General features: G+C 41.3%; 1 protein-coding gene across 1 annotated transcript in view; it reads left to right on the top strand.

The window, feature by feature from the left end:
* The window catches only part of NIPAL2 (NIPA like domain containing 2), a gene marked incomplete at both ends in the record, with an annotated part of 50324 nt that overhangs the window by 17864 nt on the left and 15923 nt on the right, over positions 1-16537 (top strand). Inside the window, 4 exon segments of the mRNA XM_082479564.1 lie at positions 3007-3178; positions 14211-14270; positions 16268-16375; positions 16378-16388. Of these exon segments, the coding sequence (XP_082335690.1) occupies positions 3007-3178; positions 14211-14270; positions 16268-16375; positions 16378-16388 (351 nt within the window).

Raw genomic sequence — 16537 nt, 5'->3', positions numbered from 1 at the left:
AATGTTCCCTCTCTTTAATGGGCGTTTAATAATGCCCTGCTGTAGTTGTTGGCAGTATGCTAGCCCTCCACCTGTTCCGTGCTGTCATTCTCGTATGGGAACAGAAAAAAATTCGTAACTTGTCCTCCTCCTTGTAATGTGCCATAAGGCACAGAGCAGCTGTGACCTGCTTGTGGTTCCACTGAACCTGTCTCAAAGTGTCCAAATCTGAAATGAAATTGACCACAAGGTCTTAAGCGCTGCTTGATAAAGTGATTAATGTAATTAAATGCATAGAGGCATACAATTTTTTTCAATATTGGGCCCCAAAATGACTTTGACCAATTTAGTCTTCCTTCTGCAATTAGGATAAAATAATCTGAGTAAATATTATTTTAAATCATAAAAGCAAAGGAAGGTGCTGACCTTACAACTATGGCAAAGGGTTGTAGGATGAGCTTTATAAAATCCTTTCTGTATTAATAATTATAATACATACTCAGTAGAAAGTTAAATAATTCATTGTAATCTGTATCTTGTAGACTTTGTGGTATTTTTAGGTCTTCTAACAAAAGTTTTTAAAGCGCAGAAGACATTGTTGTGTAAGTTGTCCAGAAAAAGTGTTTTTGCTAGCTTGTATTTTATGAGTTGTGTATGTCTCAGAAAAGTACTTCCTGCTTTTTCTGTAAAGGATGAAACAGAGAGCTGTGGAATATGAAATTTTCTATTCATAATAACCCATTTATTAATGCTGGAAGGTTCTTCGCTGATTCTCTATTAATTTAAGTACCTCTAGTTGGAGAAACCCATAGAAAGAAATCTGTTTAGCCAGGTTGAGATGACTGCTGCCTCTCCAATATGAGTTCCAGTCTGCTGATGGTGATGGTACTAGGACGGGCTCTGTTTCAATGGAAAAATTCTTGTTGGTGAAGTGGAAATTCAGACTAGCCCATAATAATCAGGTTTTTCAGACTTCATATCTGCTGAGGGCACTGAGTGTCAAAGTGGCAGCTTTGCCAGGGGATGTACTGAGGCGTGCAGACAGACTTCTATTGACTTGTGATCATTAACAGCAATTACTGGATTTGAACTATCTTCCAGCTTGTTAAATGCTGTTTAGGAAAACTCAATAGCTCTGCATTGCCATTTGACAGCTTCAATTGAATTTTTTATTTATCCTTTAAAACATTTTTTTCTCCATTTAGTAACAATATCTTACAATTATGAATAATGATTTTCTCTAGATCTCAACATTTATTTTCACGCTCATATCAAATGAACAGACCAGATTTTATTGTTCACTCTCCCTTTGCCACCGTGCAGTCAGTTATCCTCCCTCTCCTCCCTCTGGCTGGTTGTCAGCTAAAGAACAGCCCACCATTTGCAATGTATTTCAGCTGGATTATAAACAGCCTCCACCTAAATACCATCCACACACATTGCTATGCAAAGGCGGCAGACATTTGGAGAAAGAGGGCTGCAGGGGAGCTGCTGAGCTCACCCTCCTGTGTTGATCACACATCTTTTCAATCACACTGTGCCCTCAAGAGTTATTCCTACGAGAATCTGGGGAGAAACCAGAGCTCAGGGTTCAGTTAAGAACTTGTTCTATTTGATTTTCAGCAGAAATTTGGATTCTTGATTTTAATATTATTTAATATTCATTTCAGTTGGATCTTTATTGGTCTTTTTTCGTTTGTTTGTTTATAAAAATGGAACACGCAAAATCCCGGATGTTACTGTGAATTGCTGGTCTGTGGCTCAGGGAAGTACAATTTCCTTATGCTCCCTTCTCCTTGGAGGGTTAAACTTCTTCTGAGGATTTCATCCCTTGAACATGTTCCACAGCATGAAGCTGCAGTAACGTGCTGCATCCTCTCAACAGGAGGAAGGGCTGAGTCTATGGTGTCTCACAGACACTACTGTTTGGCCCATAGTCTGTAGCGTAGCCTACAGAGTAGAATGGGAGTATGAGGAAAAGAGTTTACAACTTCCCTGGGGCTCTGCAGGGACACTTCCAAAATCAAATATCAAGTGATGGGAAAAAAAAGTATACTTTATCACCACTTATACTACAATAGTTGTATAATTTGATTTCCAACTTTTTTGACCCATTTCCCTTGCTGTGCAAGGAGGCTGGTGAGAAATCTGAGAAAGGAAACAATATTCTGCAGAACTAATGTGGTAAACATTGTATTCTTCCCAATCGTGACACCTTCCCGATGGAGACTGCCTGGACTCTGTTTCAGAAAACCAATGCGGTCAAAGTCAAATGATCTTGTTATATACAGGTTATTGCTGGACAGACAGAGAGAAAACAATTACATGTGTCCATGATACCTTCACCACGTAACAAGAAGTGTTGATGAAGTATTACTTGAGGATATACTATACCTGTTGGCACAGGTATAGATAGTTTTCCTTCTGAAAATAATGCTTTACCTGAGATCTTTGCCTAAGGTCAAACAGGATATTGTAACAAAATCCTAAATTCTACCTAATTAATTTAGAGTCCTCCCTACAGCAGATTTGACTAAGTAATGCCTATTTCATTTTGAAATTGTATTTCTGGATGGGGTATGTATCAGGGAGCAGGAATGCCATCACGTCTGGTCCCCTTCTCCCAATTTGTTGCCACAGTTCTGGTTTTGCCCCATCTCCTACCTTTGAGTGTTTCCAGATTCGCAGCACAACTGCTGAGCTTTGCTTTGGGAGAAGAACAGGGCTGTGCAGTGATAGCTAGGAAGCATTAGCTACTATTCACTTAACATTTTTCAGGTTTATTCAGAGGTCTAATTTTTCTGTCATTTCCACCACGGCTAAGAAAGCACACATCTAAAGCCGCGCTGAGTTAACACAACGCAGTGTGACTGAAACAGCAAGCTGAAAGTCGTGTTTAAAAAGAAAACCTTGACACACCTGGAATTTGAAGTTGACAGCCCCCTTAATTATTCCACTTTTTGTCAGACACAAGAGAACAATGGAAGTCTTTCTTTTCATGCCTGTTCCTAATAATTAATTTTCTAGAAATGTTCTCATCTCCGACTGGGTTGCCGAACAGAGCCGAAGCCGTACTACACGAGCAAGCTGTGGTGGTGTGGGATTACCCTCCTGGGGCTTGGAGAGGTGGGCAATTTCATAGCCTATGGATTTGCCCCCATTGCCCTTGTCGCTCCACTGGGATGTGTATCTGTCATAGGTGAGATGGCGTGCCATTTTTTTGCTTGGGTACATACTTTAATCGGACACTTGTTTGTGACTAGAGGAATAATACCGCAGGCACTGCAGCAGGAACACAAGGGGAAAATGTTAATGTTGTGGTTTGAAGAAATTATTCATACAATTACATGAGCTGACAGTTTAACACAAACCCTCTACTTAACTCAGAGACTCTTCTAATATCTTTCTTTTTCCATAGTTTTGTCTTTTGTGTCACGCTGCTCTCCGCTAGTTCCTGCCGGTTGGTCACCCAGGGCTGTACCAGCGTCGCTGGCTCTGCAAGCCCCCGAAGCGGGGGGCCGGCATCCTGCTGACCACATGGAGCTGTGCTCTCATCCTGACTACCTACAACGTGTTTTCTATGTTTCCGTCAGACCATGCGGTTTCTGCTGCTTGTTCCCTGCCCATCGCAGTGATTCAGGTTGACATGGGCAAACTTGCTTGACTCTCTGCAGCGGGTAACAAAAAGGGCCTTGAAATTTCCGGAAATGTTTAGTTTATTTATGGACATTATCAAAGTTGTTCATTTGTTCCTTCATGTGCACATTAATTGGACTGTAGCAGAAGTCCTATCCGTTGGACTCATTTGATAAGATCTTACTCTTTACTTCATGTGTTTTTTTGTAATTAAGGTCTTGACAGGCATGAGATGTCTGCTGCTTTGATAAAGAAACGTACTTTTAAAAATATGTTATGTTGTGCTAACGCAAAGCGGAGTGGACAGGGCAATATTGTACAGAGGCTGTGAAAACAGGAATACAGGGTGCAGCTGTATCCCTTAATTGAGTCGCTCATATCCACAGCTGAACCATCCGGGGCTGAGATACCACAACAGCTCTGCAAATGCCAGACCTCATCCGCTTGCTATTGACAAGTGATAACACTTTATGGTCTGTCTCTAGCTACCAGTTTCATGCTTGGAAGTGACATTGCAAGTGAGTGATTCTGCATGGGAAGGTAGAAAAGATGAATTATCTTGCCAGTGGACTGCCTGGCTGTAGCGGAAGGAGGCAGCCAACCATATGTGGGTGCAATTTAGCAAAGACAGAGTTGAGGAAGGAAACTGCAGGCAATTTACTGTAACCTTTAATGTTAAACTATTGCAGAATTTTGGAGAATGAGATATAAAACCACAGTAGTTCACCATTGTAGGAAAGATTTCTCAAAGAAAGGAATGAGATATTACCTGAGATGAAAACGTAAATTAATACGACATATCCCAGTGTGATTCTGGTAGTAGTAGTTATATCTTTAACAATTGTAGACATTTCCAGATGTCTCTAAACATAAAGGGACACAGAATAATCTAATTTGTTGCCCAAACTGAATAAAATGCAAGTATAGAAAAACAGAAAGAAGAAGTGAAAAACATTGGGAAGGGAAAAAAAGTCCATTGGTTATTAAACTGCTACAAAGAAGAGGTCACACTTAGGGTTGATCTTTATCTTGGCAGATGGCTTCTTCTTTCCTTTGCAATATGCAAAGAAATGTTGCCTCTGTTTCCTCCGTTCTCCATTTCCCCCTCCTTACAACAAATACCGAAAAAACCGTTTTCCTAACTGTTATATCCTATCAAAATTCTCATCCACTTTTTTTTTTTTTTAACTAACTCAAAATGCTTATCCTGGAAGACACCTGAAAGCACTTTGATATCTTATATTCCGTTCCCTTATATCAGCTAATAGTATCCATTTCATAGCCCAAACAATAGAGATATCTGAAATATTATTTAGTCTAGCAAACATTCCCTTAAGGAAGGGAAAGTAAAACTGATGTAGACAGCCAATTACAACAATAATTTCCTAGTAACACTTCCTACCATTAGATACTCTCCTGTCTTCTGAAATTAAAGCCAGAGAGAGAGAGACCATCCTTTTAATTCTACAAGAGTCCATCACTTAGGGCAATGACAAAATGACCAGGACACACGTGCACCATCTGCTAACAACTGGGCAAAGGATAGTTTAGGTAGCAGATCTCCCAATTTAAAATATGAAGAACTATTTTTCTCATTAAGTTGTGACCTCTTTTAGGTGGTGGAGGGTGGACTTTGCACAGTCTAATTTGTTGTTTTTTGAGCTATTGTTGAATGTGTGTCTTTCATAAGTTAATTTTTTAAATGAAGAAATGAAGCACTTGATAACAAACTCCAAGTGTGAATCTGAACCCTAAGTCCACCCTGTTTGGTAAGCATTTTTTTGAAATTTGATGTCAACGTATTCCACGTGGTAAGAGCTGACTGTCACTGATGTGGGGTACGCAGTACCTATGGTGTACTGAGGGGAAATGTGCTTTGCAGTATGCCCGATCATCTAGGGGATTCCCTGAAGATGTCTCTCACTCTGGGTCTGCACAGAAAGTTCCCTTTGCTTGGAAACCAGGGTTTTGGAGGAGGATAAGGCAGACTGGCGTCTCTGCCTAGAATGGATTTGGGCTGTGCCCGTCATATATATCCAGACCTCTGAGACAGGAAGCGTCCTGGGTCTTAAAATAGATGGAGCCAACGTCTATTATGCTCTGCTACCACATTTAACTGCATCCAACTAAATTCTGCACTTAACCCGGTATCAATTAAATAGTGAAAAGTTTGTGTCTCATTCTATTGAGCTGGGTGCTTATGATGGCTGGGATTTAGAAAGAATCCAGCACCACAGACCATGAAGTGGCGTGACACCAGTAGATTTAAATTTTTTTTTTCCTTAGAATTAAGCTACAAAGACTATATTTTTCTTCTTACACAGTGGAAGTATTTCTGTGTGTGGTTGCAGTGATGCAAGCTCTACATCTGTTCAGGGTTTTAAATAGTTTGAGAAGACAGCAGTTGTTTTCTTCAAGAGGAGAAATTAGTAAATTTTTAATTTAAAAGTGGAGGAGTAATACATGTTTGATGTGTTCATTAAAAATCTTTTTATACTTAAAAATTAAAAATCATGTCTTACATGTAGCTTGGGTAATTTTAGGCTGCTGTGGTTTTCAGCATATTGTCTTGCTTTTGCCTGCAGAAATAACTTGGGGATGGGGAGAATGAGGAGAAGCCAGTGGTATCACAGATAATTTCTTCTGCAGGTTGCATCATTCTGTAGAGAGTTGTTTTATACTTAACTCACTTAGACTGACATTGCTGAGATCCCTTTGCATTTTCATATGCTCCTTCTAAATAGCTGTGGGGCAAGAAATTGCTTTAGGCTCTGAAAATTGATATCCCTGATGGTGCTTTAGGAGAAAGATTCTCAAATATTCTCATAGAAATGGATTTCTCCCACTCACTGTAATGTAAAATCTTTGTAGCCCAAGAACTTGGGATTTTGAGAACTCTGTTATTAATGAGAACTGGGAAACATTCCCCAGACTATTCTTTAAAATACTTTATTTGTACTTGTCTAGAAGACACAACAAAAGGATTTTCAGGGTTCTTCCTTCTCTCTGCAGTGTGTTTGTCCTATAATCCAGTTTCCAGAATTAAGCTCACCTTAATGGTCTCTCTTTTGAGCAATTCCTCTGATATTTAGCTTTCTTTTTTATTAGGATATTGGCATTAAGGATGGAAAAAATGTTTCAAGTTTTGTCCACCAATTTTCCAGTGGTAATGTTTAATCATGTTAGAAATGTTACATGTTCAGTGTGCAGGAGAGCTATCAAGAGGTCATGCACCGACTGACTAAATTCTGTAATATCTTCCTTTGTATTCAGTGCATCATTAATATCTATCATATAAACTAAGAATAGGCTTGAGTAGTCAATTAGCTGTGATGAATTTGTTCCCAGATGTCTTGGTCAGAGCTAGTTCTCTGTTTAACTCTGGCTGTGCATACACTTCTTCTTAAGTTTCTCCAAATTTGTGTTAGTTCTCCCTGACAAAGAGCTCTGGCACTGAAGAAGACCCAGGCCCCACGAGGTCTAAGTGCATCCATACTCCTCATACCTGGGTCCTTTCCCCTGTCTACCCCAAAATGACCGACAGTAGGTCAGCAGACTGGTTTTCCTTGAGCTCCTGCCCTCCCCTTGAGCAAGACAGTATAGCTGAGATGCAGGCAGGATAAGATGAAGGACATTTTCGGCTAATAGTCTCAGGGCAGGGAGATTCTCAGGCATGGATTGTCTGTATGCAGGCTCCAACATGGAGATGGTGCTACAGGTACTCAAAATCAGCTGCGATTTATCTGTCAGTGCCTGCAGAGTGCAAGTGGACTTGCCTGTCCCCGTGGTTTGTGCATGGGCATGAGGGGCCATCTGTGCTTCCTGTCCTTCTGTCCTCCCCAGTAGCACTTGAATTGGGAGAGAGATATTTTAGTCTGCTCCAAGACTGTGAGCACAGTTCCTTTCTCCATACTAGCTCCTTTCCTTCTGGCTGTGCTTAATAAAAATGCTTGGGCACCTTTTTAAATAATTTTTTTCACACTGTCCTTCAGCTAAACCGCATTCCTCTCCTGACCGGCAACCTCATGAGTTCAGCCTTTTTTCTTGTCCCCCTCTTAGTGTGTAGCCTCTCGATCCCCTGTGGAAATATTGGTACTTGCCCAGGAAGACCCGCTCCCCGTTTCCTGCCCCCTTAACCTCCTGCTTATTTGAGCTGCAGTGATCAAATGTCCTGCCTGCCCCACCATCTCTCCGGATCTTCCTGGCTGTGTGGGAGACTACGATAGCTTGAGTTTGGGGATGGATTAAGGTATCTCCAAGTGCTTCTGTACTGGGATGGCCCTGAATCTCTTCAACTTGGAAGGCAGACTGAGGACCTGTCTGTAGAAAGCATACTTTAAGGTCACTTCTTAAAATATGACTGGCAGCAGCTGCATTCTCACTGCTTGAGCACTGCACAGCAGATTTAGTGCAAAATCTGCTGGGTGAGCTTAAATTGCTTTGTTAGATGGAGGCAGATCCTTAAGCTGCATAAAACAGCATAAATGCTCGGTCTCAAAGTGAAATGTTTTTCTTGTTGCACAAACTGGGAGAGGTGTAAATATTAAACAATAGTCTTTGAATCATGGCTAAGACTCCTCCTTTGGTATTTCATCCAGACCACCAGTGAAATGGGTATAAAAGTATTCTGCAAAATGGGTGGTTTTAAATGCCTTTACTTGACTGAATCAGTTAAGCTTAACAGAATGAACATTTGAAGCAAATACTAAATTTTGGGTTTTTATTGGAAAACTGTTGGACAAGACAGAAGCAGTAAAAGCAGTAAAAGCATTTATGAGGAGAGTACTAATCTATTTTAAATAGTACATGAAGCTCATCTAAGAATTGAAAAGAGGAAAAAGAAGGACATACTAATATTTGAAGTTATGAACAGTTATGAAATGAATTATTTAGTGTAAGACCTGATAATAAAAATAGAGGTAAAAAGATGAGATTCATAAATAGCCTCACTACGAGGAAAACACCTTCATAATGAAATATACTTATTTGTGAAATAGTTTTGGGTAGGAAAAATAAGTGATGGACACTGCTTCATTTGAGTTTTTTAAGGCCAGATTGGACAAAACATAGAAACTACACTCTACGGATCAGTAGGTATTTTCTATCTGTAACATCTCCTGTTGTGTATTATCCCTTTCTTAAAGAAACAAAGAAGAAACAATCCTAACTGCAGCTTTCATGTCTAGGAGGCAAAGGAGTTGTTTTGTGAGTTGGGTTCTCACCATTCAGTGGCTGCTAGTGGTAGAACCCACATATCACACTACTCTTTATTTCTATTTGTGCTGGAGAAAACCTACGTATGGAGGTAATCGTAAATGATCACTCTCCTAAGAGAATGAGCAGCTGACTAAGCTATGTGTAGCACCATTACAGCCCACCCTTAAGGCTCTTAATTGCATATCATGCAGAAATAGACATTTTCTACAATTTTTTCAATTTAATTTGAAATTCACATGTTGCAGTGAATATATTCGTTCAATATATAGTGAATATATACTCATTCAATAATGAATACAAACCAGCCTGTTTCATGCTGATGCATGGGAAGACGAAGTAGTTTCAACATAACAATTAAGCTCCTGAAAAAACTCTTTTTTCCCATTTTCTACCCAATAGTTTTTATTTATCATGATTTTGATGTAGTGCCAATTCATAATATTTTTCCTTTGAAACACTAACTTTATTTCCAGATTGAAGAGTTTCATGAGCCTTCAGAAAGTCTCTGTCATATACATACAGATATTTTACAGGACTTATTTACTTCTTAATTTGTGGACATTAATATAAGCATGATGCAATCAAGGCATGGGACTTGTACTGTTCAACATCTTTGTCAGCAACATGGACAGTGGGGTTGAGTGCACCCTCAGCAAGTTTGCCAATAATACCAAGCTGTTAGGCGAGGTAGACATGCTGGAGGGGAGGGATGCCATCCAGAGGGACCTGGACAGGCTGCAGAGGTGGGCCCAAGCCAACCTCATGCAGTTCAACAAGGCCAAGTGCAAGGACTTACATCTGGGTTGGGGCAATCCCAAGCACAAACGCAGGCTTGGTGGGGACTGGCTGGAGAGCAGTCCTGAGGAGAAGGACCTGGGTATGCTGATTGATGAGAAGCTCAACATGAGCCAGCAATGTGCGATCGCAGCCCAGAAGGCCAACCACATCCTGGGCTGCATCAAAAGAAGTGTGGCCAGCAGGTCAAAGGAGGTGATTCTGCCCCTCTACTACACTCCTGTAGGGGGCCTAGAGGAGAGCTGGGGAAGGACTTTTTACTCGGGCATGTAGAGATAGGATGAGGGGGAATGGCTTTAAACTGGAAGACGGCAGGTTCAGATTGAACATTAGGAAGAAGCTTTTCACTTTGAGGGTGTTAAGGCACTGGAAGAGGTTGCCCAGAGAGGTTGTTGAGGCCCCATCCCTGGAGGTGTTCAAGGGCAGGCTGGACATGGCCTTGGGCAACCTGGTCTAGTGGGAGGTGTCCCTGCCTATGGCAGGGGGATTGGAACTCAATGATTTTCAAGGTTCTTTCCAACCTAAACCATTCTATGATTCTATGATTTCATTAGGATATGTTTGTTCTGTAATGTTTAATCCTTCACAGATCATCATCTCCCAGATTTTTTGCCCTTCTCTAGATCTAGAAGGCTATCTGCCACCACTCTCAGGGGGAGTAGGATCTGTGCCTAGTTTTGAAAGTTTTACCTTAGTAATTTGTTAAAAAGCTAAAAATGTTCTGATTCACCCAAAGCACACAAGTCTTCTCAGACAACCAGGGATGCAGTCTTTGCTTCAATGACTTACAGGCTGACAATTCAGGCTGAGTTGTGCATGTGTCGTATTGCTAAAACCAGTGGCTCAAATCAAATGAGGCTTCAAAACAATGATAAATTGCTTGTTTTTCTGCCAAGCTGTTGCCAGCTTACACTTTGACACAATTTTTTTGTCTGCATGTCTGTATTGTTGTATTCTATTGCTGACCAATTAAAAAAAATCAGACTATTCCTCCCTCTGACACAGATCTCAATCTCTATAACTGCCTATGGCTTTTAAAAAACAGGCAAACAAATGAAGAGTTGCAAAGACACATTAATACTTTTCAGCACAGCAATTGCCCAAGTTCCTTGGTCTATTCATCCGTAGATCTGAACATAATGTTCAGTGATTTATTTCCCACATCAGTATAATGGTGTAGGAGGAGGAGGCACACAGCTTCTATGACAGAGGGGAAACAAGAGGACCTTGGCATGGGAAAGGGAAAATTTGGGCTGGGTGGTAGGAAGTTAGACTCATGCTGAGGTGACGGGGCAAAATCATAGTGAAGGGGAAGCTGCCTAGGAGGAAAGCGTGAGGGTGTAACATCACTGGTGTTGAGGAGGAGAAGTGAGAAGACAGGAGACACCTCTCTTGTGGTCTGAGGGATGCTAAGGAAGGAGCGGAGCGTCTGGGGAACTGAGCACAGGGGTTTCAGCAGGGCTGCATTTAGGAGCTGAAGTTGGGACACAGCAAGGTCTTTAACTCATATATCTGGGGAGCTTAGCTGTTGCCTCTGGCTGCCTATTTACTCTTCTGCCAAGGGTTCAGAAAGTCTTACAATAACTCAGGTTGGAAGAGACCTCAGGATGTCCCTAACCCAACCTCCTGTTCACATCAGGGTCAGCTTGGAGGCCACTAGGCAGAGAGGAGTTTGGGGGGAATGCATTGGCCATCTAACATATTGTCTTAAACTGCTTTTTCTGGAGGAGGTTATGTCTTAAGCAGCTAAATGCACCTGAGACTGTGAGCTGGAGCCCAAAGGAGTTAAGAAAGAGGGGCAGAGCAGCTGTGAGGGCTGTGAATTTCTCTCTGTGCTCCCAGGGTGCATGTTGGTGCCTGCCATTTGTCTCGCTGGCCAGTGAAAGCTGCAAAGCCAGCAGAAGGCAAAGCGAGCAAAGGGCAGCCTGTGCTCCTGGGGCTCACAGGCTCCCTTCATTTCCCTCCTCCTCTGGCTCATTGTTTCTAGTCTGCCACTGTTTGCGTCAAGACAATCTGCCCTTGGTTTCTTTGATTTAACCTGGTTCAAACCCGCCCCACAAACTGAAGAACAGAAAAGACTATTTAAAAGTCAAGCTTATGGAGCTTAAAACCCAGAACGTTAAAAAAAAAAAAACAGTAAAATTTAAATATTGTGTTAGGCAGTGTGTAATAACAAGGTGCTCTCTTGGCTGTGCTACTGTAACTTGCTTAAAGGTCAGCCCTGAAGGTAAAAGCCAGAGTTCGCCAGGCTGCTGATCAGTCATGTATGTCCTCTAGCATCTCCTCAATTCTCTGGAACTGTTCTCTGCTTCTTCACTTAGATTTACCCCATTTGCTTTTCTTCTTCCCTTGAATGCATATGAAGTGTTGGTGGCTTGCCTACAGGGACAGTTGCCTTTTATGTTCAGAGTCTCTCGTGGGTCTCACTCTCCCCACCATGGTGTTGCACCTCCCCTCTTACTTCAGTTTTTCCTCCAATCCCAGATGGCCTAATATGTGTTCTTAAAACTTCTCCTATTTTTAGATTCCTCGACATATTACACATCATAAAGAGCATTAATTATATATACTTGCTGTTAAGCTCATGATCTCTTGTGCATTACCAGCTATCTCTGGAGAAAGAGTTTTCCACATTTGAATACATTATTAAAGTAGATGACAGGCTGAGTGACAAGTTTCATTATCTGGATGCATTCCAGTGCCTCCCTGTGCCCACTGCCAACCTCCAAGATTGTGATCCCCTTCAAGGTGCCATTTGTCATCTCCAGAGAAGCAGGCAGTGGAATTTTGGGCATAATTCATCTCACCCCAAATTGGATGCCAACATTGGAGTTGAACCCTTAAATGCATTTACTAGATCTGTGCTGAATGCAGACAGCTCAGACAGGGGGTACTCAAAAAAAAAAAAAAATCACTGAGGCATCAGTTCATTAACCAAAAACTCTTTGCTGTGACAGTGACTGCCTAGGTGGGTGGCCTGAGGTGGAGTTTGGGAGAGCTATAACAGCAGAAAGACAGAGTGGTAATTAATTCCTGCACTATCTTGGGTTGCTGCTGCTTCTTTCCTGGTTTTTGTCCTCTCTCTTTTCTAAAGCTAGGTAGCTCTGCTATTACCAGTGTTGCCTGGATACTGATGTCTTTTCTCCAGCAAAGTTGTCACTGAAACATTGAATAAAGAAAACCGTGTCAGGCAGCTTTTCAGTGAGGCATTTTCAGTTGAAGATTCCTTTATTGCACTTATTCATTTGCATAGATCTCCATCACCCTTGATACAGTTTAAATTTATGGCTTCTGCTATATCTGATTTTCTACTGACTGCATAACACAGACATGATGCTGAATTCCAGTTCTCTGTTTACCTCTTGGTATGAACCTCCCTAGATTTATCTAGAGTATATCTACTAGCTAACCACAAATTATATTTTCCATCAGAACAATAGAGATAATGAGGCAAAGATGGTTGCAAAAAGTTGAACTATTATTTCAAAAATAAACCAAGAATTTCACGCTGTAAGCGGGACCAGAGCTCCTGTAAGAGCATCCCATGATTTAGCTTCAATATGTCCTGTCACTGTCCTTCCTGGGCAGAGTCTTTCTTTGAGGTTTCTAAACGAATCTAACATTAGCAATGCACCTCTCCCAAAGGCCTTTTTTCATCTCTTTTACACAGGAGGTATTCATCCTCTTTTGCTTCTCCTCAGAGGTAGATGCTCCAATGGTGTGTGCTGGAATAGAGCCATCTCTCCCAGGTGGCCAACAGTCTCATCCATTTTAAGGCCCAACCCCTTCTTCTCTCTCTAGCACATGTCCACACTGAGCTGCTTACCAGAAATCCTGGCCTGGTCGCTACTGCTGCTCACCCATCCACTGCTGCCCTTCCAGGAGAGGCAGGGCTAGGAGCTGGCACGGGATGATGCAAGAGCTGGACAAGGGAAAGAGTTGCCCAAGGAACAGGAGGTCATTTCCAGGGCTCACATCCATTTTTCTCTTTCCTCATTACAAGTCACTCTAGAAGGCCATGGGCAGTGCTCCTGTATGGTACATATGTTGGTTCTTCCACCTGCTTGTTGCACGCATCATGACCGCTTTCTTAATTCATACTAAATATTATGCTTTTGCAGTGACTTTCTTCCTCTCAGTTGTACTGCTGCTACTGTTCTTATATTAATACACTGAAGTCTCAAAAAGCAGAATTTTATCCTCCGATGAGGCAATTTGCCTTAAGCAAGTCCATAGAGTGAGTTGGTGGCAAAATGAGGAGTGGAACAATAAGGCTGATCGGTGCTCAGCTTTCCTGACGCTTCCATAAATGACTGAATCAGAGCAGTTTAAGCAATGTCTGCGTGGGAGCCAGGAAGGGTATTGCACCTCTTCAACCACGTAACAGCCTGCTGGATACGTTTAAAATCTTACAAAAACTGAGGGTTGGTTGGTTGCCGGAATGGACTCCTGGCTGGTTATATCACAGTATGGTGCAAAAACAACAGCCATGAGACGTATTTACACTTGGCCCAGGGCAGCTTTTTGCTACAGCACTTGATATTTTATCAAATATAAAAAATGTCTTTATATTTCTGCTCTAGGTAGTGCATTTATTTCTGTCTTATTCCTAAAGAAGACCATGAGGGCTGCTGATATATTGGGTAAGTAAGTGTTTGCTAATACAGACATGTGTGTCGCCATATGCTTAGCAAGCTGCAACTCTCACACAGCCCCCACCTTCCCACTCCCACTTTCCCGAGCAAGTGTTTCGAGGCAGATACTTGCAAAAGTGGGAAGAAGTGACAAAAAGAGAGAGAATCTTCAATGCATGTGGAAAAGACTGCATTCCCAAATCCTCTGCTCTTATAACCGTAACTCATTCCTTATGTGTCCTTATTGCTCAAATTTATTTCCATTGTCTATTTTTGCCTCTGAGGTTGTATTTAGCATTATATTTATGAGTACAACACAATTTTAATAAAAACAATGAAGTTATTGACTTATTCATTCAAATACAAGATATTTTCTCTTACTGCACAGATATTGCACAAAAATTCAAGCTCAATTAAAAGTGACAACTTCCCTTTTGGTATTAATTTTATCACTTCAGAGAACAAATAATCATGTTGTCAAGTGTTTGCTGGGAAACATGGTCTTCACTCTAAAAGCATGACAACTTTTTGTCTGTGTCCAAGATTTTTTTTGCATATCAAAACCATCCAGCTTAAAAACACAGTAATAGTGACAGACAAGCATATTTCAGGTTTTGGGCTTTACACCAAACTATCTCGGCTGGGACACTGCACCTGATGTTGCTACAGGGCACCTGATATTTCTGTGGGGTTCCTAGAGTCTAGAATCGATTGTCCATACTACAACGAGGACACACCAGCTGTTCTCATGAATGTTTTGGAGAGATCTGTTCAGTATTGTTCCAGGAATACTATATAATATTTATTTAGGTTTGGGATCCGAGTTTGCCAGCTCAGCTGCTACATTCAAATTCCCCCCTCCCTTAACTGATCATGTTTCCTTTATGGTCTTATGCATTGTGTGTTGCTTTAACTAGTGTTCAAGCACTGATTTATTTTATTTCTGTGAGTTCAACTTTGCAAGAAGGATTTAACAATGTTGCTACATTCCATAGGAATGAGCTGTGTGATGGGAAATATGGTGATGTTTTTGCAAGCACATAAATATAGAACAGTTCTGCTTTTCCAAAGGAACTGTGTGCAATAGCAGTGCCAGCAAAGTCCTCCGGATGTGCTTTGTTTTCTATTCCTGAGCCTTGTATTCCACACCGATTTATAGGTTTGCCAAGGATTTTAAAGATTACTTGAAAAAAAAAATTGATTAGTTAATATCTTCCTTAATCCATTACAGTTTGTGAGCTCAGGATCGGCTCACTTCTATCTCGATACCTCAGTGAACATCTGTGTTTGTCAGCTGGCTGTCCACAAGGCAGAACTTCCAGATTTTTATTAAAAGCACAATAATGCAAGTTCGACCTTGAAAAGGGGCCCTGGCAACCTAATGGCTGAACAGTCTTTTGCAAATCAGCCTTTTATAAAACAGTTCATAGGTCTGCAAATATGACAGGGAGCGGCCAAAATGTTGGCTTCATGGCAGCTTCACACGAGCATTGGACTGCAACGTATCTGTCAAGCTCAATGTTTCCAGGGCAGGTCCAGAGCTGGTGCAGATCTCTGTGGCCACACTGACTTTTGGAGAGCTGTGTTTATTTGCACTGGTTAATGACCTAGCTGGCTGCCTTAGTAAGCAACCTGTCCTTTCAGTTTAGGATGAGTTTGTGTGACCTGCTTTGTGCCTGTGAGAAATACGAAGGATCGATTCTCCTTTGTTGTGCACTTGGTATTAGAAATTGAGAATATTTGAAAATGTATTGCTGAGTTGGAGCCCTAATTCATGAGGCTTTACTGACAACTTTTTTCGTATTTCCAAAATCCTTTGAGTCTTTCATAAAAATTACACTCTAGATAAGACCACAAATGCGAGGCAACCCAAGTACCTAAGCCCAGATATGATTAAACAGACTTAAATTTTCTTCTAGAAACTATTTCCAAGTCAGCTGGAGAGCAAGGATGACCACGATTAACAAATATTGTCATACCAAAATAATGTGTCCTTTTCTTTAAAGGAGGAACACTGACAGTAGCAGGGACATACTTGCTGGTGACATTCGCTCCAAACGTACCCCAAGAGCTCACAGCAAGACAAATACAGAATTACTTGGTGAGCTGGCCTTTTTGGTATATTCGGTGAGTATCTGGTTCATACTGCTCCCTAAATCAGAAAAACAGGGGTTCATGGGCTTTTTGCAGCATTATGAAATGGTGGCACAAAAAGTCATGAGGACAAATTGTGTGATTTTTATAGAAGAAGGAGCAACTCTCTGGGTCATCACACC

This window comes from Vanellus vanellus (genome assembly GCF_965231255.1).
Source record: "Vanellus vanellus genome assembly, chromosome: 2".
NCBI lineage: Eukaryota > Metazoa > Chordata > Aves > Charadriiformes > Charadriidae > Vanellus > Vanellus vanellus.
The sequence above is the reverse complement of the archived record's forward strand: the minus strand, read 5'-3'. Positions and strand labels throughout refer to the sequence as shown.